Below are 22341 nucleotides of genomic sequence, written 5' to 3' on the forward strand. Positions count from 1 at the left end.
AGAAGGTCGATAATAGCATTGAATACCAGCCTTAAAGTTTATCTAATTTATCTTCCCATCCCTGAAGTAATTTCAAGAAAGGTTATATTACAAAGAAATTAAAAGAAAATTTCAAATTAAATAATTAAAATGAAAATAAATTAGATTTGCATTAATTGTTAGTGATTTATTTTAATAATGGCTAATCGAACAGTAAAAGATGCGAAATCAATTCGAGGAACAAATCCCCAATATTTAGTGGAAAAAATTATAAGATCAAGAATATATGATTCTAAATATTGGAAAGAAGAATGTTTTGCTCTTACGGCTGAATTATTAGTTGACAAAGCGATGGAATTAAGGTATGTAATTATCAATTTTAATATTAATCACTTTTTTTTTGTTAGAAAAAAACTTTTTGATGAAAACAAATTTTATAACCTTAAAATAAATTTTTTTGAAACTACTTTTTTTTTCTTTTTTAAATTAAATTTAATGGCAAATGAAAGAAATAAGAAAATAAATATTATAAATAATAAATAAGAAAAAGGGAATTAAATTTAAATTAAATTTACAATTTAGATACATTGGTGGAATTTATGGTGGCAATACAAAACCAACACCTTTTCTTTGTTTAATTTTAAAAATGCTACAAATACAACCGGAGAAAGATATTATTGTGGAATTTATAAAAAATGAAGAATTCAAATATGTTCGTGCATTGGGAGCGCTTTATATGCGTTTAACGGGCACATCATTGGATTGTTATAAATATTTGGAACCATTGTTTAACGATAATCGAAAATTGAGACGACAAAATAAAGATGGTGTTTTTGAACTTGTTCATATGGATGAACTTATTGATGAATTATTAAGAGACGAAAGATGTTGCGATGTTATTTTACCAAGAGTACAAAGGAGACATGTTTTAGAAGAGAATAATGAATTAGGTAAGAAAAAGAAGAAAAAATTAAATTTAAATTACATTAAATTTTTTAAATTAAACTAAAATTTATTTCAGTTACTGAGAAACATAAATTTCTCCAAATAAACATTCTAATTTAATGTTTTTAATGAAAATTATAATAAAATAGTTATTTAAGAAATTAATTGAAAAATTTTTTCTACAATTTTTTTTTTTCAATATTACATCTTATTGTGAATATTTTAAAAAACTCGACCTTTTTTGAAAATAAAAAAAAAAATTTTGAATTAGAAACAATTTCAGGGTGTCTAACGGTCAGGTTAAAGTCAGGGAATTTCTTTAATTTTCTGAAATTTTTTATGAATAAATTAAAGTAACTATTAGTTTCAAAAAAAAATTTTACTTTTTCCCCAAAGCAAATGCAAATTAAAAATTTAGTCATCACACTTAATTATTAAGCATGTGATATATATCTTATATTCATTAAGTAAATAATTATTTACTACTATTTATTGAATCTAAAAAATGATTTTTTAAACTTGGATAACAATTTTTTTCAGTGAAATATTTGGTTTTTTAATATAAATAAAAATTATTTGATACAATTTTATTTTATCGCTTCAATTTCAAATAAAGTAAATTATTCATTAATACGAATAATTTATTATTTAACTAGCAAAGTTAAACGCGCGTAATTGTTTGTTATAAAGAAATTAAAATTAATATTATCAATAATAATTTAAATTTATTAGAAAATTATTACATATTAAATGATAATAAAAATTATATGTTTATATAATTATTATTATTATTTATTAATTAAGCTTCAGCCATTCGGCCCAGAAGTGGACTTGGTTTAATACAAAATGTTTATATAATTAATATTTAATAGAATTGTAACGAAGCTGAAGTACGCAACGTTTATCAACAAAAACAATAAAAAAAAAAAAAAAAAAAAATACTATCTTGTACGAAATTTTCTGGTGCATCTTTTTTCTTTTGATAAATTTTTTTGTATTTGTGACAAATTTTTGAGAAAAATGCAAAAAAAAAAATTAATTTTTCTGAAAAACACTTTTAATTTAAATTTTCATTTTAATTCGTTATAAAATGTAAAGTTCTGAATACATTTACATAGAATTTACAGGATTTATAGTTTAAACTATCCTTTGAATGATCCTTAATAATAATTCATTTTTAATTTTAAAAAAATTATTAATTTTTTTGTTGCTCAGTGCTGCAAGGCTTAATATTATTCAAAAGCTTCGTTTATCTAGGGAATTTTCTCTGATGATAAACTTCCTCTGAATAAAATGTTCATTGATAATAAAAAAAAAGTGTATTAAAATAAAACTTTACTGTAATCTTTATTGTGTATCAATAAACATTTTATTCAGAGGAATTTTTTCTCTTCAAGGAAAATTTCCTACATAAACGAAGCGTTTGAAATATATAAATCCCTATACAAAACACTGAGCAACAAATAAATTAATAACTTTTTTTCTAATTAAAAAATGAAGAATTATTATTAAGAATCATTTAAATGATAGTTTAAACTATAACTCCTGTAAATTGTATGCAAAAATATTCAGAGCTTTTCATTTTAGAACGAATTAAAGTAAAAATTTTAATTAAAAGTGATTTTATTGAAAAATTTTGATTTTTGCTTTTTTCTTAAAAACTGTTACAAATAGAAAAAAAAATTATGATGTGAATAAAGATGCGCCAGAAAATTTCCTACTAGATGTATAGTAATTTGAAAAAATTTATTTTTAAAAATTGATCTTTAAGGTACCAGGGGCCAACGAATACCGCTGTAGAAATTTTAATTATAATATCCGGCGGCTCATACTTAACATAGGCGGAATATTTATCTGAAAAATGCTTTAAAAATTCCGCCTACAATAAATATATGTAATTTAGGGTCAATATATAATTTTTAAAAAAATTTCGTTGATAAACGTTGTGTACTTCAGCTTCGTGAATTGAATTTTTGAATTTGAATTTGGAATTTTAAAGAAACTAATTCCGAAATTTGGAAACACAATTATACAACTTTGGCAAAAACGAAAAAAGAATTGTCAAAATTTGACACAAATTTGACACGTCATAAAATTACAATTCAAAAAACACGTGAAATCAGAAAAGACCAACTTCAAGTTGGGACAGAAGGACAGACCAAGCATTTTATTATATAATAATAATAATAATAATAATAATAATAATAATAATAATAATAATAATTGCTAATACCCACATTTAACTTATGAAAATTTTTACGCCGTCGAATATTAAATTATCGAATTTCTATTTAGCAAAATTGTATAAAGTGGATTTTATATTATGCAAAATTTTCAATTTACATTTAACTAAAATTCGATTTAAAAGAATTTATATTTAGCAGAATTCTTATAAAAAGCATTTTTTCTAATACTTTTTTTGAAATTTTAAATTAATATAATTTCAATTCAACAAAATTTATGTCTATAAAAATTGAAAAAAAAGAACTAGGTAGAATGTTTCTTAAATGAGAATTCAGTTAAATAAGAATTAGTTTGAATTAAAATTTTCTTTAATAAAAACATTGTTAATTAAGAATTTTGTTAAATAGAAATTCTGTTAATTGCGGATTTATTCAATGAAAATTCTGTTAAGTAAATATTTTGATAAATCGAAATTTACTAAAATAACAATTCTGTTGAAAAAAATTGTTCTTTACGCAATTTTTCTTGACATAAATTCCGTTAAATTGAAATTGTATTAATTCGAAATTCAATGTACTAGAAAATCTGCTTTATATAATTTTACTAAATAAAAATTTAATAATTTAAGATTTAACGCCGTAAAAATTCTTTTAAATTAAATGTTGAGAATATTAATACGTCCCCAATTAGTTTATTTATTTCACTTAAATATTTTATTTTTTACGAAACATTATTTATTTCAAATACATATGAAATTAGTGGATAATAAACAGGTAAATTGATTTAATTGTATCAGAATAAATTTTATTTGATCAAAATAAAAATTTTTTTAGTGTAATTTAGATCAGGACAAAGTCAGGGAATTTTTTTCCTAGCTGTTAGACACCCTGTGAAAACAAAAAAAAATTACAAAAATGTCGAATTAGAAACAATTTTTAAAAAAATTGAAACAAAATTCAAGATATTTAAAAATATACATTTTTTCCAAGTAAAAAAAAAATTATTTTTCTAAACTTTTTTTTATATTTTTCAAAGATAATTGAATTTTTCCAAAAAATAACTTAAAATTTCTTTTTCTATAGAAGCAAAAGTTTCGGCACTTGAAGACGATATGGATGAAGCAATTGAATCGTCATCATCTGAAGAAGAAGAAGATTTACCAACATTGAGAGTTGATAATCGTAAGAGAAATGACGATTACGATCGTGAACGTGATCGTAATAAAGATAGAGATAAAAGATATTCAAGAACGGAGAAAAGATCCGATAGAGAGAGACAAAGATCGAGAAGTAAAGAGAGAGATAGAGACAGACGTCAGAGGAAAAGAAGTCGTTCGCCAAAATTACAAAATACAATGATTAAAGAAAAAGAAAGAGACAAGGATCGTCATCGAAGAGAACGAGAAAATGATCGAGGAGGACGAAGAAGAGATCGCGATAGACCAAGGCATTAAAATTTTAATTTTTGATTTATTATTATAAAAAATATCATAAAATATTTTCATTGTAAAAAATTAAAATTTTTCTTTTCAACAAAGATTTTTGTTTTTTTGCCGAAATTTTTGTTTCCATTTCAATTTCTTTTGTATCAAAAATTTGTAATTTTTTTTTTTAAATATCAATTTCTTTTGTATCAAATTGTAATTTTTTTTTAATCTAGTTAATTTCTCATATTTGTTCATTTAAATAAATTTATTTATTAAGAACAAATTTTTGTTTATTTCTTTTTGCCGAACAAATAAAACAAAAAAAAAAAAAAAATGAAAATATCTAGAGCAGTTTGAAAATTTTTGTTACAAGTGGGAGTTAATTATGCCACCAAACGAACGGTCCCAAGTGTCTGCTTGAAATAATAGCTCAATTATAATTTCTTTACTTTGCTTTTGTAATTTTTCCAAGTTGACAGTATTCAATCTAAAACAGTTTCTTGTGTAAAAACTGCAAAAAAATAAAATCAATTTTCAAAAAATAAAATTCTAATTTATTAATCAAAAGAAAAAAAAAATGATAAACAATTACAAATTGCTGATAATTTCTTTAACTTTTTGGATTAAATTGAAAATAATTAAATCCGAATGGGTTGAACTACCACAATTTTCAAATAATGAAAAAGTTTATAGAACATCGTTTCAATTTTTTCATTCACCGCGCAATGAAAGTGAAATTAAAATCAATACACGTCCTGTGATTCAATCTAATTATCAAAAAATTGATAAATTTCATAAACAATCTGTGATTGAAAAAACAATTTATCGTAAAGGATTGGAAAATTTTGTTATTGTGAATGATACTTGTACAACGACAGTTTTACCTATTAAATTGACGACTGAATCAATTAGAAAATTTGATAATGTTACAGTGGAGAAAAGTGAAGAAAAGAAAAATTTACAAAAAATACAAAATTCAGAAGACGAAGTACCTGTAAGAAATATTATTTATTCAATTATTTCTATTTTTATTAATGTTAATTTATTTTGCATTTTGATTAAATATAAAAATTAGTTATAACTTTTTTTTTTTTTTTTGAAAGGGGGAACAATTAAATGGAAATGATAAATTAGAAAAATTATATCCAACATGTTCGACCGAGGCAGCAAAAAAGGATTCAAATTTTTGTAATACATCGCAAAATTATTCTTCAAATGAAACGAAAAATGAAGCTGATAAACGCTTTTTATATTATTTGCCAATTAAATTTTTTAAAAAAGTCCATTTAATTTTGAAAGCACAGCCACATACTCTTAAGGGAAAAATTAAATTTCTACGAAATTTTGAAAAAATTCTTTTATCTGAAGTTGGTGAGTGAAATTCCTAAATTAAATTTTCATTTAAAATAAATTTTTTATATTCAAATCTTAATTTAGAATTTAATCCTCAAAAGTTTGTTTATTATTTTAAATATCGAATTTAGAAAATCGATTAGCTGCAACAATTGTACCATACAAGGATGTAAAAAGAAATAAACGTCAAAAAAGATACGAACATCAACACGATGATGATTCTTTGGGTTTTCCTTCATTGGAAGGTGCATTAATGGCAATTTCATTTCTCACATTTGCCGTTTATCTCGTTCGATTAATAATGGTAAGCAAAAAAAAAAAATTGCTTAATTATTTAAATAATTAAAAGATAACAAAATTAATTATTTATAGTTGCTGTTTCACAATTTTTCTTCAACAAGCGGAACTTCAACACTTTTTCTCGGTAGAAGAAAAAGATCAATGAACGATTTAAATGATGACGAAGAAAGAATTTTAAATTATTTATATACAAATAATTTTTAAATTTTGAATAATCAATTTTTTTTTTGCTAAAATTGCACTTTACGAAAAATTAACATTTTTCACAAAAAATTACATATTTAGCAGTCATATAATTTATTAAATGAACAGTGAAATTAAAGATAATAAAATCTAAGTGTTAAATTTTATCTAAATAAAATTAAAGAGTTTGAGAAAACTGTTTTTTGAAACAAAATAAATTTCATCGAATGATAAATTAAAAAAAAAAATAGAATGTCCCTTAATATATAAACTTACTGACCTAGTTATATATATATATATATTTACAAATATATTTATGTACCACGCCTCCACTTTTCACCGTTACTGAATTTTGTCATTTCACGACCACTAACACCACAAGTTCCAATACCAACTCGACCATTTGCATTTTCTGGCGTTGCAAAAATACTTTTTTTAATTACACCTTTTTTAGTTGACTGCAAAAGAAAAAAAAATATAATTAAAAAATAGTTTTGAAAAAAAAAAGAAAAGAATTGAAAATTTATAAAATTATTTACCTTATTTGCAAATGCCAACCATTTATTTTTTTCCTGCTCCCTTTCTTCTTCGAGTTCTTTAAATCGTTGAAGCTTTTTTTGTTTCTTTTTCTTTAAATATTCCCGTTGTTTATTTGGATCGGCTCCAGCTACAGCTGCTACTTGCATTTTTCTAAAAAAAAAGAAATGATTTTAATTTTTAAAAATTTGTAATTATAAAAAATTATTTAAATAGTATTTTTTTTTCTCTTATTATTTTTGTTTTTATAAAGAAAAATTCTTGCTTTTTAAAGAATAAAATACTTACATGCTTGGAATTATCACAATTTTTTGCTTTTTTTGATACTTTTTTGAGCAGGGGCTACTTTTTTAATTCTAATTTTGACAAGAAGTTACTAAATGCTATTTTTTCTAAATAAATGTATAAAAATTGCCAGGATAGTGTAGTTTTCAAGTATACTAATTGATAATTAATTAATTAATTAATACAAAAATCTACACATTTGTGCAAAAAAATTCTTCGAATTTGATTATTTGAAAAACCTCCAAAAATTCAACTATTTTTTTAATATATTAATAATATTTCTAACTAGTTCAATTATTATTTTAAATACTTCAAATTAAAATTCTTGGAAATTAAATTACCCAAATAAAATTGCAATTAAACGCTCTTCAATAATTTTAATTCAAAAATTGCAATTCAAATTTTTCAAAAAATTTAATTATTTCCAACATTTTCATTTAAACCATTATAAATTCAATTATCATTAAAAATTTCCATTTAAATATTTAAAACATCCAATTATTTTCAAATCTTCAACTAAAATTCTTTAAAAATTACATTATTTTAAAAATTGAATATTAAGATTCAGTTATTTTTGAAAAATTTTAATTAAATTTTCATTAAAAATTTCAGCTAATTTCAAAAATGCCCGTAAAAATTCATCAAAAATCCAATCCAAACTATAATTTTAAATTAATTTTTTCTTTTGTAAACCTGTATATATTGTTAAATAAATAAATAAATAAATAAATAATTCTTAGATTTGGAAATTAATTTGAAAACAATAATCTCAACTGTAATTTTTTAAATGTTAAATTAATTTGAAAATTTTTAATTAAAGATCTTTGATTATTCAATTATTTTTAAATTAATAAATTAAAAAATTCAATTACTTGCTTCGAAGTATATTATATTACTAAAAAAAGTATGAAAATTATCTCTCAAATTTAAAAAAAAAGTTCCAAAAACGTATTTATGCTTAAAGTAAAGTAAAATTCTATTTTAAAATAAAAAATTGTAAGAAAACAATAAACACTAAAAAATATGGAGCGATGTAAGACTTTAAACCTCTTTTCTTATTTAACAAGGTGTCTAACAACTGCTAGGAAAAAAATTCCCTGACTTTTTTATTTTAATCAAATAAAATTTCTTTTTAATACAATTAAATCATTTACCTATCTATTATTTACTAATTTCATATGTATTTGAACCAAATAAATAATGTTTCGTAAAAAATAAAATATTTTAATGAAATAAATAAACTAAATTGGGAACGTATAAATATTCTTAACATTTAATTTAAAAGAATTTTTACGGCGTTAAATCTTAAATTATTAAATTTTTATTTAGTAAAATTATATAAAGCAGATTTTCTAGTACATCGAATTTCAAATTAATACGATTTCAATTTAACGGAATTTATGTCAAGAAAAATTGCATAAAGAACAATTTTTTAAAAAGAATTGTTATTTTAGTAAATTTCGATTTATCAAAATATTTCCTTAACAGAATTTTCATTGAATAAATCCACAATTAACATTATTTCTATTTAACAAAATTCTTAATTAACAAAATTTTTATTAAAGAAAATTTTAATTCGAATTAATTCTTATTTAACAGAATTCTCATGTAAGAAAAATTCTACCTAGTTACTTTTGTCAATTTTTATAGACATAAATTTTGTTGAATTGAAATTATATTAATTTAAAATTTCAAAAAAAGTATTAGAAAAAATGCTTTATAAGAGTTCTTCTAAATAGAAATTCTTTTCAATCGAATTTTAGTTAAATGTAAATTGAAAATTTTGCATAATATAAAATCCACTTTATACAATTTTGCTAAATAGAAATTCGATAATTTAATATTCGACGCTGTAAAAATTTTTATAAGTTAAATGTGGGTATTAGCAATTATTATATATATATATATAATAATAAAATGCTTGGTCTGTCCTTCTGTCCTAACTTGAAGTTGGTCTTTTCTGATTTCACGTGTTTTTTGAATTGTAATTTTATGACGTGTCAAATTTGTGTCAACTTTTGACAATTCTTTTTTCGTTTTTGCCAAAGTTATATAATTGTGTTTCCAAATTTCGGAATTAGTTTCTTTAAAATTCGAAATTCAAATTCAAAAATTCAATTCACGATGCTGAAGTACACAACGTTTATCAACGAAATTTTTGTTTAAAATTGTATATTGACCCTAAATTACATATATTTATTGTAGGCGGAATTTTTAAAGCATTTTTCAGATAAATATTCCGCCTATGTTAAGTATGAGCCGCCGGATATTATAATTAAAATTTCTACAGCGGTATTCGTTGGCCCCTGGTACCTTAAAGATCAATTTTTAAAAATAAATTTTTTCAAATTACTATACATCTAGTAGGAAATTTTCTGGCGCATCTTTATTCACATCATAATTTTTTTTTCTATTTGTAACAGTTTTTAAGAAAAAAGCAAAAATCAAAATTTTTCAATAAAATCACTTTTAATTAAAATTTTTACTTTAATTCGTTCTAAAATGAAAAGTTCTGAATATTTTTGCATACAATTTACAGGAGTTATAGTTTAAACTATCCTTTAAATGATTCTTAATAATAATTCTACATTTTTTAATTAGAAAAAAAGTCATTAATTTATTTGTTGCTCAGTGTTTTGTATAGGGATTTATATTTTTCAAACGCATCGTTTATGTAGGGAATTTTTCTTGAAGACAAAATTCCTCTTAATAAAATGTTTATTGTTACACAATAAAGATTACTGTAAAGTTTTATTTTAATACACTTTTTTTTTTATTATCAATGAACATTTTATTCAAAGGAAGTTTATCATCAGAGAAAATTCCCTAGATAAACGAAGCTTTTGAATAATATTAAGCCTTGCAGCACTGAGCAACAAAAAAAATTAATAATTTTTTAAAAATTAAACATCAATTATTATTAAGAATCATTCAAAGGATAGTTTAAACTATAAATCCTGTAAATTGTATGTAAAAGTATTCAGAACTTTACATTTTATAACGAATTAAAATGAAAATTTTAATTAAAAGTGATTTTTAGAAAAATTTACTTAGACATTCTGTTAATAATTGAGTGTGAAGGACAACTTTTTAATTTGCATTTGCTTTGGGAAAAAAGTAAAATTTTTTTTGAAACTAATAGTTACTTTAATTTATTTATAAAAAATTCCAGAAAATTAAAAAAAATTCCCTGACTTTTTCCTGAGTTCCCTGACCGTTAGACACACTGATTAAGAGAATTTTTCTGAAATTTGTGAAGAGTTGTAGCATAATTAATTAATTATCAATTAATAAACTTAAAAACTACACAATTATGGCAATTTTTTTTTACATTTATTTAGAAATAGTATTATTTAGTAGCTTCTGCACAAAATTAGTATTAGAAAGATAGCCCTGGCCAAAAAAAGTATCAAAATGTGGTATTTCGTAATCTGATTCTGTTTGATAAAAATAAAATACTTACTTTGCTTTTTGATCAGCCCAATCGGACGCTGGTCTTTTAGCGAGTGATTTTAATTGACTGAGCATTGTAACGTCTGTGTTTTTGTATTCGTTAAATGTAACATTAACTACACCGTCTTCGTTTATTCCATCAATGGTAGCCTCGTAATACCTGAATAGAATTATATTTTTTTTTTTATTCAAGTACAAAAATAAAGATTATTAAAAAAAAGAAATGAGTAAACTTACTTTCCATCTTCGCTCCATGGAGCCATACAAAGCTCTCCGACATTCCATTTATTTGCTAATACTGCAAGAAGAATAGGATCTTTAATATCCGGTTCTTCAGTTTGTCGTTTTTCTTGTTGTTGTGATTTAATGAGATCGTGCGTTAATTCTATTACTTCTTCCAAATCGATTTTTAATTTCAATAATTCTTTATTAGACGGATCTGTTGTTAAAGCAGCTTCAACCTTTAAAAAAAAAAACACTCTATAGTAAAAAAAAAATAAGTATAGTAAACGTACTTTACAGTTTAGAGTAAAAAAAACGAATCTTTTGAGTGAAGTTCTTCAAAATAATTAAAAACGAAAAAAAATAATTTTACTCACTTGTTGAAGTTGCAATCTGTAATTTTGTAGATCATCCATAATGAAATAAATATTTTGATTACAGATATTATTATTAAGATTTTCCAAAATGGAACAATATTTACATATGTTTATTTATATATATAAATACATATATATATAAATATAAACACGAAATTCACTAAATTTTAATTACTATCCATATAAATCATTACTTTTGATTTTGTTTTAAACATAAAAAAACTATAACCTTATATATACATATATATGCACAGCAAACAAACTTTTTTTTTTATTTTCAATATTTTTTGATGTCAATTTTGCTATTGTTTTTTTTCACCTCCTATCGGTATGATGATTCTATAGATATTCTCATTATCGAATTATTAATTAAAATAACAAAAAAACACTAATTTTAATCACTTATAAATATTCAACTTATAATTATTAAAGACATTTCCTAAAATACACAGAGCAAGGAAAAAAAACTGAAAGAACTTAAAGGCATATTCACAATGCATAACTGAAGCAGGGTGGGATAAGTTGAAAAACAAAGATTAGTAGTTCTCTCATTGGGTGAAATAAATTTGGAAACTTTTGTCCAATAAAAGAATATATCAGCCAATTAAAAACCTGAATTTAAATGTTGGAATAGTATTACTATTGTTTATAAAAATAATAATTAATAATTTATAAAAAGAATATAATTACTTTTAATAATTTATGATAATATAATTATTTTGAATATTTTCTAATAATAATAATAATAAAGAAGTTACTTTTAGGAAAAAAGAGATTGAAACTCTAAAAGTTTTTAGAATTTTTGTATTAGTTATCGTTGTTTTTTTTCTACATACATAATATATATTTATATATAATTTTGCAAAGTAATTTATTATTACTTAATTAATGTAACAAACCGAATTGAAATTTTATGATTTTATTCATTTTTCTACTGACTCTTCTTTGCCAATGTTCCATACATTTTTAACTGTTTTCGCAATTCCTGGCCCATTGTAAATGAGAACAAGTAAACCAGCAAGTGTCACAGCTGAGAGGAAACTTAATAATAAATGTAAAATTTTCGGTAAAACTGTACCCATTATAATTGGTCGTGCATAATCAACAACTATTGCTTCCAATCCCCTAAAAACAAAAATTAAAATTATTTTCCATATACATAATAATAATAATAATAATAATAATAATAATAATAATAATAATAATAATAATAATAATAATAATAATTGGTCTGAATTTTCAAAATTTTCGAATTTTCATCACTCCCGGACAAAATTTTGTTCTAAATAATAATATATATTTAAAATTGATTTTTTTAAAATTTTATTTGATTTCTTTACTGTAACTTTTTTTTTAACTAAAATAAGTATTTATTTTATTTATTACTAGCAAAATTAAACACTCGCAAGCGCGCCAAATTAAATATTTAATTGTTTGTTATAAAGAAATTAAAGATTAATATTATCAATAATAATTTAATTTATTAGAATATTAAAATATTAAATGATAAAAATGAAAATTATATGTTTACAGGCCTCGGATTATACGACTTTTTCCGACTTTTTTCAAAAATACGACTTTTATCGACTTCTTTTAATAAAGTGCGACATTTTTTTTACATTTGAAAAAAAATGTAAATAAAATACATTTTTTTAGTATAAAATGTAGATCTTCTTCAAATCTTCTTCAATTCAATTATTTAACAAATTTTGAACAAAAATGATTCTTCACTAAATTAATTATTTTTAATAATTTTAATGAAATACATCACAAATTCAATTATATCAAAATTATTTTTCAATTAAAATTTTTATGAAATTTAGCAATTGTTTATAATTTAAAAAAAAATATCACAATACAATTGAATTATTTTTTAAAAATCTCAATTCAAAATAAACTAAAATTCAATTATTACCCGAAATTTTAATTCAAAATCAATTAAAATTCAATAATTATCAAAAATTTTCAATTTAAAATTTAATTATTTACCAAGTTTTCAATTTAAAATGAAACAAAATTCAATTATTTTCTAAAATTTCTATTCAAAATTAATTAACCAGATTTTCAATCAAAATTGAACTTAAATTAAATTATTATCCAAAATTTCAATTCAAAATCAACTCAAATTCAGTTATTACCAAAAATTTTAATTAAAAACCAATTAAAATTCAATTATTTCCCAAAATTTTAATTCAAAATTAATTAAAATTCAATTATTATACAAAATTTCAATTGAAATTCAATTATTTTCCAAATTTTCAATTTAAAATCAAATAAAATTCAATTATTTTTAAAAATTTCAATTTAAAATCAATTAAAATTTAATTATTTTCCAAATTTTCAATTCAAAATCTTTTAAAATTTAATTATTTTCCAAATTTTCAATTCAAAATCTTCTAAAATTTAATTATTTTCCAAATTTTCAATTTAAAATCAAATAAAATTCAATTCTTTAAAACATTTCAATTAAAATTCAATTATTATACAAAATTTCAATTGAAATTCAATTATTTTCAATAATTTGAATTTAAAAGCATCTAAAATTTAATTATTTCTAAAATTTTTCATTGAAAATCTTTTCTTTTTGAAATTTAATAATTTCAATTATAACTCTAAAGAAATTCAATTATTTTTAACTATTTTAATAATAGTCTTTGAAAATTCAACTATTTGAAACCATTTTTCAATTAAAAATGATTTTTAAATTATTGTATTTTGTCCGCATTTTCTAATAAATTTTTAGTGAAACCATCTAAAATTTTAATTACAAAACACTTAAAGTTTCAATTAATTTCAAAAATCTCAATTTTAAATCTTTGAAAATTCAATTAAATTTAAAAAATATTTTCCAAAAATTGTTTGATAAATTATTTTTAGTTCTGTAAAAATTAATAATTGTTTGAAAATTAACAATATCTTTTGAAATTTAATTATTTCTAAAAATTTCAAACTTAACCCTTCGAAAAGGATTATTATTAAAAAAAAAATTTATTTAAAAATCTGTAAAATATTTTTGTTAAAATAAAAAACAAATCCACTTTTTTTTGGAATATAAATCGACTAAAACGACTTTTTTGTGTCTTTAAGTTGATTCGAGGCCTGTATTTTTATAATTAATATTTAATATGTATTCGTTGGCCCCTGGTACCTTAAAAATTAATTTTTAAAAATAAATTTTTTTCAAATTACTATCTTGTAAGAAATTTCCTGGCGCATCTTTTTGCTCATCATAATTTTTTTGTATTTGTATACAATTTTTGAATCAATATACAAGTTTAAAAAAAATTTCGTTGGTAAACGTTGTGTACTTCAGCTTCGTGAATTGAATTTTGGAATTTGGAATTTTAAAGAAACTTATTCCGAAATTTGGAAACACAATTATACAACTTTGGCAAAAATGACAAAAAGAATTGTCAAAATTTGACACGTCATAAGATTACTATTCAAAAAAACACGTGAAATCAGAAAAGGCCAACTTCAAGTTAGGACAGAAGGACAGACCAAGCATTTTATTATTATATAATTCGCTGGGTTAGTGGAAAAAAAGGATACGTCCGTTTGATTTAACTGTGACGTGTCCTTTTTTTCCAATAACCCAGCGAATTATATAATTATTGAATTCCAAAAGTTTTTAATTGAAAAATGCTTTCAGATAATTGAATTTTCGAAGAATATTATAAAAATCAATTGAAAATAATTGAAATTTTTGCAAATAATTAAATTTCAAGTGATTTTGAATTTAAAATTTTTGCTAATTTTTTTTTTTAAATTATAAACAATTATTAAATTTCCTAAAAAAATTTAATTGGAAAAATAATTTAAAATAGGTAATTGAATTTGTAAAGAATTTCATAAAAATTATTAAAATAAAGAAGATCTGATAAAGATCTGCATTGTATACTAAAAACGTATTTTGTTTAAAAAATGTAAAAAAAAGTCACATTTTATTAGAACGAAAAAAGTCGGAAAAAGTCGAAAAAATCGTTTAGAATAAAATTTTGGCCGGGAATGATAAAAATTCTAAAATTTTGAAAATTAGGACTTATTATATAAATTAAATAAATAAATATATATATATTAATAAGTAGGGAAAAGAAATTGCTAAATAATCACCAATGAGTGTGAACAACAACAAGTACAGCAAGTAAACTGTCAAGAAGAGGATTCTCCATAATAAAAGCTGCTGGTAAAACAATTGGCAATGCCGCTGACGTTATTCTTTCCATTTGCCATAATTTAACATGATCTGCATTTGAGCTTCCCATGCGATATTGGAGCGACAAATTTGACGCCGGTAAACGCTTGAAAAAAAAAAATTACCATAAAAAATATATTCAATTAAATAAAAAATTAATTAAATCATAAATTGCAGTGATAACACACCTCTAATGTTTTTCCATGTACGAGATTATTTGTAAACAAAGCAGACTTTGCATCGGAATTTAAATTATTACATTGAGACAAAACTTTAACACTTTGATTTAATGGTAAACGAATTTGTTTCGCTAATTCATATTTAGTCAAATTTGCAGTTCCTAAAATAGAGAGGATAAATTAAATTATCAAAAAAAAATTTTTTCTTTTAAACATCGAAAGTTTCGATTTTTTATATATATAAAAAAAATCGAACGATATAAAACTTTGTTATTATTTTAAAAACGTCTTTTCGAATGTCAATTACAAGTCACATGTTATACTTTTTTTTTTAACTTACATAATCTGCGATTAAAAATAAAAACAAATATACTTACTCAAAAATTTTTTAGCACCATTTGATACAGAACACGTTTTATTTACAAACATATCTGCGAAATAACAATAAATTGTTATTTTCAAATGACAATCACTTTATTATTTTTTTTTTTTTTGAAGAAATAGTACAAATACAATTTTTGGTTAAAATTTATTTTGGTTTTGGTTATATAGTTGTCCCTGAGGATTAAATATCCATGACTCAATCTGAAGTGAACTGAAATCGTTGGATATGTCCTGAAGTTATCTGCTTTTCTGCTGCGATTTATTTAAAGTTCTGCGCGCCAAAATCCGCTTTTTTCAATATTAAAATTATCATTGCAAAAGCTGGTAAAAATATTATTAATTTTATATTTTCATATTAGTTAAAAATTCATAAACAAAAAAATTATTCAGGAAATTTAAATTTTGCGCCGCTAAAGTCAATTTTTAGGCGCGAAATTCAAAAAACCATTACTAAATTCTTTCAAATTTTTTTTACATAGAAAAACGAAATTAATTTAATATCATTTTTTCAGATTTTATTAATATTCTTTTACATATATACACAGATATGCATTTATTGTATTATAAGACTGCGGAATGTATTTAATAATGCGTCTATTGATCTCTCATTTTTATGCAAACACTGAAAAAAAAATTTGATTCAAATAATCGATTACTTGATTATTACCAAATAAATATTTACTAGAACCAAATAATTTTTTTTTTTAATCGAGTCAATTAAATGTTCTTTGTTTTAAATACAAAAATTATTGGTTTAAAATAAAAATTATTTCCTTCACGTAAATATTTATTTGATAATAGTCAAGTATTTATTTGAATTCAAAATAATTTTTTTTTTTCACTGTACGATAAATTTTTTTTTTTAAATTCTCAATTTTCCAAAGTAACGCGAATACTTTCGAGCAATTGAAAAGGAAAAAAGTCGAAAATTATAATTTTTTTTTTTTACAGAAAAATAAACGCATCTATAAAACAATTTGTACTATCATGTAAAACAGCAGAAAAATTAATAATTAAAATGCATATGTAATATTACAAGTAATAATTAATATTAAATGTGACATTACATTTTAGAATAAAATCTCCCCCAACTCTGAAAGTATTTGGCACAAACTTTGGTTACTACCCATTATTAATGCAGATAAATATTATCTCTTTTATTTTATAATATTTCGAAATTCTACTATCGATTCATTTTTTTTTATAAAACACTCGGAAAAATTGTACTTTTTTCTAAAAATTTAACGTGTATATAAAATTCTATCTTTTTTGATTAAAATACCTTTTTTCAAAAGGCAATAAATTTTTACACTGCAAAATTAAGATACAAAATTTGATGTTAAAATTTGAAAGTTTAGTAAAAATATAATGGTCTAAATGCAAAAAAAGGCAATTAAAAATCGTGTATATTTTCAAATTTATCAAAATTGCTTTTGATAGAAAATCTGATTCCTGTTTTTTTTTTTTTATTTTGTCACTTCATGAATAGCGTGAGCAAGATACTCAACATTCTTCGATGTAACGCCTGCCATTGAAATTCTACCGTCCTTTGTTAAGTAGACACTATAATTTTTTGTCAAATTTTCCACCTAAAACAATTGAGAAATTAAAATAATTAAAATTATTTAATAATAATTAATAATTAATAATTAATTTTAAATTAAAAGTCACATACCTGAGATGCATTGAGACCAGTGAAACAAAACATTCCAATTTGATCAGTAATATGTGACCAATCGCGTGTACTTCCATTTTTCTTTAAATTCTCACGAAGTTTTGTTCTCACTGATATAATTCTATCAGCCATTCCTTTAACATCAGAGAGCCATTCTTTTTTTAAGCTTGAATCGCCTAAAATTTCTGAAACAATTCGCGCGCCATGAATTGGTGGATTCGAATACATTGGTCGAATTAAAATTTTCAATTGAGAAAGTGTACGAGCAGCTTCATCTTTATCTGCATTTACCAATGTAAAAGCGCCAACTCGTTCACCTATAAAAAATAAAATAGAATTATCCATTTTTTTCAAATTCTATTAATTGAATATTAAAGAAAATAATTTACCATATAAACCAAAATTCTTTGCGTACGATTGTGCAAGAGCAATTCGATGACCGTCTTTTAGAAAATATCTTACGGCCTGAGCGTCTCTATTTACATCACCTGGAAGAAAAATTTTCAACTTACAAAAATAAAACAAATTTGTAATTACCTACAAAAATTGATATTAGAACGAAATTTATGTAACTATTTTTGATAAAAACAAATTTATTTACTAATTTGTATTATTAAAATAAAATAATTAAAAGTAATAATTTAATTGGAAAAATATAAATATATTATGTTTTTTTTACTATCGTAACATGTTGATAAAAGTGAAGAAACTTATTCTTACCGGAGGCGAACCCTTGATAAGCCATATCGAAGAAAATAAAAAGATTTCTTTTTTTTATCACATTGGATAATTCCGCCCATTGCTCTGGTTTTGGATCAACACCAGTTGGATTGTGTGCACAAGCATGTAATAAAATTACCGATTTTTCCGGGATTTTCTGAAACAAAAAAAAATAATTAAAAATTCAGCGCATTATTATCGAATAAAAATCATAGAATTTTCATTTTAAAGAAATTTATTAGAAACAATCATTTTTTAGACAAATTTTCAAATTAAAATTCAACAGAATTTCTTTTTTATACAAATTTTTATACTTAACAAAATTGTTTAGCTACCAAATTTCTGTTTACCAGAATTTTTATTTTATAAATATTTAATTTACATGACTTTTTAAATAAGAGAATTTTAATTTAATCGAATTTAAATTTAACAGAATTGTTAATCAATCAAATTTTATGTGATCCAAATTTTTAAATGACAGAAATTTAAATTTTTACCGAATTTCAAATTTGTCCGAATGTTTAATTAATAGAATTTATAAGACGTCGAATTTTCATTTGTCCGAACAAATAACTAAACAGAAAGATTTCGGCGCAATTTTTAAAATTGACCAAACACGATTTTCTCGACAATTTCTAATTGATTAATTTTAAAACTAGCGCCGAAATCTTTCTGTCGAATGTTCGTTCGGACAAATGTAAATTCGGGATCTTAAAAATTCGTTCAAAATAAAAATTCGAACAAATAAAAAATGGAATTTTTGTCATTTGTAAAATAAAAATTTATATATAAATGAATAAAATAAATTAATTTTACATTTATTTAGAAATAGTAGCATTTAGTAGCTGCTGGTTAAGATTAGTATTAAAAAAATTAGTCCTAGCCAAAAAAATTATCAAAAAAAAGTAAAAAAAAATTGTAATACTTCGAAGCCTGAAATATGAATTAATAAATAATAATAGAAAATTATATGAAAATATTTGTTGTCAACTTACGGAAATATCGTCTAAGGCACCTTGAAAATCTAATCCACATGTTTTTGGATCGTAATAACGATAAGATTTAACATTTAATTTAGCTAATTTAACTATTTGCGCATGATTACCCCATGATGGAGATGGAAGATAAACATCACGACTAAAGGGAAAATAATGTTCTATAAATTTTGCACCAATCCAAAGTGCACCAGTTCCCGATATACTTTGTACTGTTGAATTCTATAAAAGCAAAAAGAAACATTTATTTTAAAAAAATTTTCCTTTATAAAGAAGAAAATTTTATATAAATATAAATAAAAAAAAAAAATTTAGAATCCCTTAAAAAAAATTTAGTATCCCTCAAATTTAAAAAAAAGTTTCAAAAACTTATTATGCTTAAAGTAAAATAAAATTCTATTTTAAAATAAAAAATTTTTAGAAAACAATAAATACTATCTAACAAATGCTAGGACAAAAATTCCCTGACTTTTTACTGATCTAAATTACATTAAAAAATTTTTATTTTGATCAAATAAAATTTATTTTGATACAATTAAATCATTTACCTGTCTATTATCCACTAATTTCATATGTATTTGAACCAAATAAATAATGTTTCGTAAAAAATAAAATATTTAAGTGAAATAAATAAAGTAATTGGGGACGTATAAATATTCTCAACATTTAATTTAAAAGAATTTTTACGGCGTTAAATCTTAAATTATCAAATTTTTATTTAGTAAAATAATAAAGCAGATTTTCTAGTACATTGAATTTCAAATTAATATAATTTTAATTTAACGGAATTTATGTCAATAAAAATTGCATAAAGAACAATTTTTTTCAACAGAATTGTTATTTTAGTAAATTTCGATTTATCAAAATATTTACTTAACAGAATTGTCATTGAATAAATTCACAACTAACAGAATTTCTATTTAATAAAATTCTTAATTAACAAAGTTTTTATTAAAGAAAATTTTAATTCGAACTAATTCTTATTTAACAGAATTCTCATTTAAGAAAAATTCTACCCTATGTTCTTTTTTTGTCAATTTTTATAGACATAAATTTTGTTGAATTGAAATTATATTAATTTAAAATTTTTAAAAAAGTATTAGAAAAAATGCTTTATAAGAGTTCTGCTAAATAGAAATTCTTTTCAATCGAATTTTCGTTAAATGTAAATTGAAAATTTTGCATAATATAAAATCCACTTTATACAATTTTACTAAATAGAAATTCGATAATTTAATATTCGACGACGTAAAAATTTTTATAAGTTAAATGTGGGTATTAGCAATTAAATAATAAATTAGTATTAATATTTTATTTACCAATCCATTTGGAACAATAGTATTATCATCTCCAAGAGCTAAATTGATACTGTGTTTACAAAATTCCATATTTCCGGAAATTGGAGAATATTCCTTGTCTAACTGTTTACCTCTCATTTTCTCCTCGGCCTAAAAATAAAAAAAATTACCTTTCTTGATAGTAGAAATAATTTTGCTTCCTCGTGGAAGGAAGGTTTTAATGGATTTGGATAAAATTTGGTAGGCTTATTTATCACATTAATCTCTCAAAAATGACGAGAGGATTTTTAAAAATACCAAAAAAAAAGAAATTTTATCGTCTTTTTTCCAAAAAATTTTTAAATAGAAAAATTTAAGATAATATTATAATATAATTGTCTTCCTTACATCAAGACGAATCGATTGGTATATATAAAGTATAGATTTGATTGAAATTTAAAGAATTAATGAAAGTTAAAAAATCAAAAATTTACTAAAAAATGTTGTGTTTATTAAAATTCAAATTTATATATGAAATAACTTTATTCCCTGCATTAAAACGAATCGATTGGTATATATAAAGTATAGATTTGATTTAAATTTTAAGAATTAATAAAAATTGAAAAATCAAAAATTCATGTTTTAGCTAAAAAATTTAGTGTTTTTTTTTAAATTCAAGTTAATACATAAAATAATTGAATTCCTTGCATTGAAATGAATCGATTCGTATATATATATATATAAAGTATATATTACACCCAAAATGAATTAAAATTTTCTTAATTTTTCAAAAAATTTAATTAATTTAAATCAGTTTTTAACTCGAAATATTTTAAATCAATCAATTGATTAGAAAAATTCATAGCTTCCTCCACGAGGAAGCAAATTTTTTGCTTCACACAATGAGGAAGCAAAATGTTTATGAAATAAACATAAAGGACCCCCTCCTTGTTTTTTTTAAATCAGTATTTTTAAATATATTACTTTTAGAACACTAGGTAATACAAAGGGTTTGCCATTGTCATCTCGATAGGCACCAACTCCTAAATTAATTTTTTTTGGATTATTATCCCTTTTAAATGCTTCGGTTACTCCTAGAATTGCATCCGGTGGTCCCATTTCCACGTGACTCCACCAGGAACTATAAAATATTATTTATTCAATATTTCAATTACATAATAAATTAGAGATTATTACTTTAAATTAATAATACTATAATTAATAAAAAAAAATTAATGCGAAATAAAATTTATAATTAAATAATTATTTATAATCATAAGTTTTCAGAGCAAAAAAAGAAGTGAAAAAAAATTGATAGCTCTGTAAAATAATAAAAATAATGATTTTTTATCCCATATGAAAAAATCGATTATTACATACCTATTTTTTTGAGAAAATACAATGGGAATACTATTTCCAGCATTTTTAAAAAGACCACCAGAAAGTGACATTAATCTTGCACTTTGGGCCATTGTGATTGTTTTATTAACTTAATGAGAATAATTAGCAATTCAACAAGACAGGAAAACAATTTAATTAAAGCACTTTACTATATATATACCCTTCTGTTGCCCTTGCTGCTGGAAACAGCCGGCCGGAAATCACATGACGTCATATTACTTCGGATGTGACGTCTCTTCATTACAAAAATAAATAAATCTTGCGCTGGAAT

The 22341-nt window shown here is 22.1% G+C and overlaps 5 protein-coding genes across 5 annotated transcripts; 2 read left to right on the top strand and 3 right to left on the bottom strand.

Moving 5' to 3' along the window:
- The first annotated feature begins 60 nt into the window (after positions 1 to 60).
- On the top strand, positions 61 to 4644 carry LOC127285192 (pre-mRNA-splicing factor 38A). Its single transcript, XM_051311062.1, has 3 exons — positions 61 to 341; positions 562 to 929; positions 4191 to 4644. Exons 1-3 carry the CDS (start codon positions 178 to 180, stop codon positions 4559 to 4561), a joined length of 903 nt encoding a protein of 300 aa, XP_051167019.1. The 5' UTR covers positions 61 to 177; the 3' UTR covers positions 4562 to 4644.
- A 325-nt stretch (positions 4645 to 4969) lies between these two features.
- LOC127285191 (uncharacterized) lies at positions 4970 to 6623 on the top strand. Its single transcript, XM_051311061.1, has 4 exons — positions 4970 to 5528; positions 5638 to 5905; positions 6019 to 6191; positions 6260 to 6623. Exons 1-4 carry the CDS (start codon positions 5112 to 5114, stop codon positions 6389 to 6391), a joined length of 990 nt encoding a protein of 329 aa, XP_051167018.1. The 5' UTR covers positions 4970 to 5111; the 3' UTR covers positions 6392 to 6623.
- Positions 6468 to 11711, bottom strand: LOC127285194 (survival of motor neuron-related-splicing factor 30). Its single transcript, XM_051311063.1, has 5 exons — positions 11245 to 11711; positions 10883 to 11106; positions 10656 to 10805; positions 6910 to 7060; positions 6468 to 6828 (listed from the first exon to the last, which is right to left on the bottom strand). The coding sequence occupies exons 1-5, from the start codon at positions 11281 to 11283 to the stop codon at positions 6685 to 6687; spliced, it is 708 nt and encodes a 235-aa protein (XP_051167020.1). The 5' UTR covers positions 11284 to 11711; the 3' UTR covers positions 6468 to 6684.
- Positions 11712 to 12034: 323 nt separating this feature from the next.
- On the bottom strand, positions 12035 to 16212 carry LOC127285298 (succinate dehydrogenase [ubiquinone] cytochrome b small subunit, mitochondrial). The gene is made up of 4 exons (XM_051311247.1): positions 15996 to 16212; positions 15628 to 15779; positions 15358 to 15545; positions 12035 to 12369 (listed from the first exon to the last, which is right to left on the bottom strand). Exons 1-4 carry the CDS (start codon positions 16045 to 16047, stop codon positions 12168 to 12170), a joined length of 594 nt encoding a protein of 197 aa, XP_051167204.1. The 5' UTR covers positions 16048 to 16212; the 3' UTR covers positions 12035 to 12167.
- Positions 16213 to 17390: 1178 nt separating this feature from the next.
- Positions 17391 to 22274, bottom strand: LOC127285295 (aspartate aminotransferase, mitochondrial). Its single transcript, XM_051311243.1, has 8 exons — positions 22050 to 22274; positions 21654 to 21810; positions 20712 to 20840; positions 19393 to 19614; positions 18398 to 18554; positions 18067 to 18165; positions 17678 to 17994; positions 17391 to 17591 (listed from the first exon to the last, which is right to left on the bottom strand). Exons 1-8 carry the CDS (start codon positions 22139 to 22141, stop codon positions 17469 to 17471), a joined length of 1296 nt encoding a protein of 431 aa, XP_051167200.1. The 5' UTR covers positions 22142 to 22274; the 3' UTR covers positions 17391 to 17468.
- Positions 22275 to 22341: the final 67 nt, after the last annotated feature.

This window comes from Leptopilina boulardi, unplaced genomic scaffold (genome assembly GCF_019393585.1).
Source record: "Leptopilina boulardi isolate dan_hultmark-lab unplaced genomic scaffold, ZJU_Lbou_2.1 LbouV2_330, whole genome shotgun sequence".
In the NCBI taxonomy this organism is placed as follows: Eukaryota; Metazoa; Arthropoda; class Insecta; order Hymenoptera; family Figitidae; genus Leptopilina; species Leptopilina boulardi.

What these genes read in the sequence shown, in the direction of transcription:
- LOC127285298 (XM_051311247.1), bottom strand. Translation starts at nt 16,047, where the DNA reads ATGTTTGTAAATAAAACGTGTTCTGTATCAAATGGTGCTAAAAAATTT. An exon ending in TACATGGAAAAACATTAGAG is followed by an intron (nt 15,546 to 15,627) that starts GTGTGTTATCAC and finishes TTTTTTTTCAAG; the next exon opens with CGTTTACCGGCGTCAAATTT. An exon ending in GTTGTTGTTCACACTCATTG is followed by an intron (nt 12,370 to 15,357) that starts GTGATTATTTAG and finishes TTTTGTTTTTAG; the next exon opens with GGGATTGGAAGCAATAGTTG.
- LOC127285192 (XM_051311062.1), top strand. Translation starts at nt 178, where the DNA reads ATGGCTAATCGAACAGTAAAAGATGCGAAATCAATTCGAGGAACAAAT. An exon ending in GACAAAGCGATGGAATTAAG is followed by an intron (nt 342 to 561) that starts GTATGTAATTAT and finishes TTTACAATTTAG; the next exon opens with ATACATTGGTGGAATTTATG. An exon ending in AGAAGAGAATAATGAATTAG is followed by an intron (nt 930 to 4,190) that starts GTAAGAAAAAGA and finishes CTTTTTCTATAG; the next exon opens with AAGCAAAAGTTTCGGCACTT.
- LOC127285191 (XM_051311061.1), top strand. Translation starts at nt 5,112, where the DNA reads ATGATAAACAATTACAAATTGCTGATAATTTCTTTAACTTTTTGGATT. An exon ending in AATTCTTTTATCTGAAGTTG is followed by an intron (nt 5,906 to 6,018) that starts GTGAGTGAAATT and finishes TATCGAATTTAG; the next exon opens with AAAATCGATTAGCTGCAACA. An exon ending in ATCTCGTTCGATTAATAATG is followed by an intron (nt 6,192 to 6,259) that starts GTAAGCAAAAAA and finishes AATTATTTATAG; the next exon opens with TTGCTGTTTCACAATTTTTC.
- LOC127285194 (XM_051311063.1), bottom strand. Translation starts at nt 11,283, where the DNA reads ATGGATGATCTACAAAATTACAGATTGCAACTTCAACAA. An exon ending in ACAGATTGCAACTTCAACAA is followed by an intron (nt 11,107 to 11,244) that starts GTGAGTAAAATT and finishes TTTTTTTTAAAG; the next exon opens with GTTGAAGCTGCTTTAACAAC. An exon ending in GGTTGGCATTTGCAAATAAG is followed by an intron (nt 6,829 to 6,909) that starts GTAAATAATTTT and finishes TTTCTTTTGCAG; the next exon opens with TCAACTAAAAAAGGTGTAAT.
- LOC127285295 (XM_051311243.1), bottom strand. Translation starts at nt 22,141, where the DNA reads ATGGCCCAAAGTGCAAGATTAATGTCACTTTCTGGTGGTCTTTTTAAA. An exon ending in GTGCCTTAGACGATATTTCC is followed by an intron (nt 18,555 to 19,392) that starts GTAAGTTGACAA and finishes TTTTTGTTTCAG; the next exon opens with AAAATCCCGGAAAAATCGGT. An exon ending in AAAGAATTTTGGTTTATATG is followed by an intron (nt 17,995 to 18,066) that starts GTAAATTATTTT and finishes TATTTTTTATAG; the next exon opens with GTGAACGAGTTGGCGCTTTT.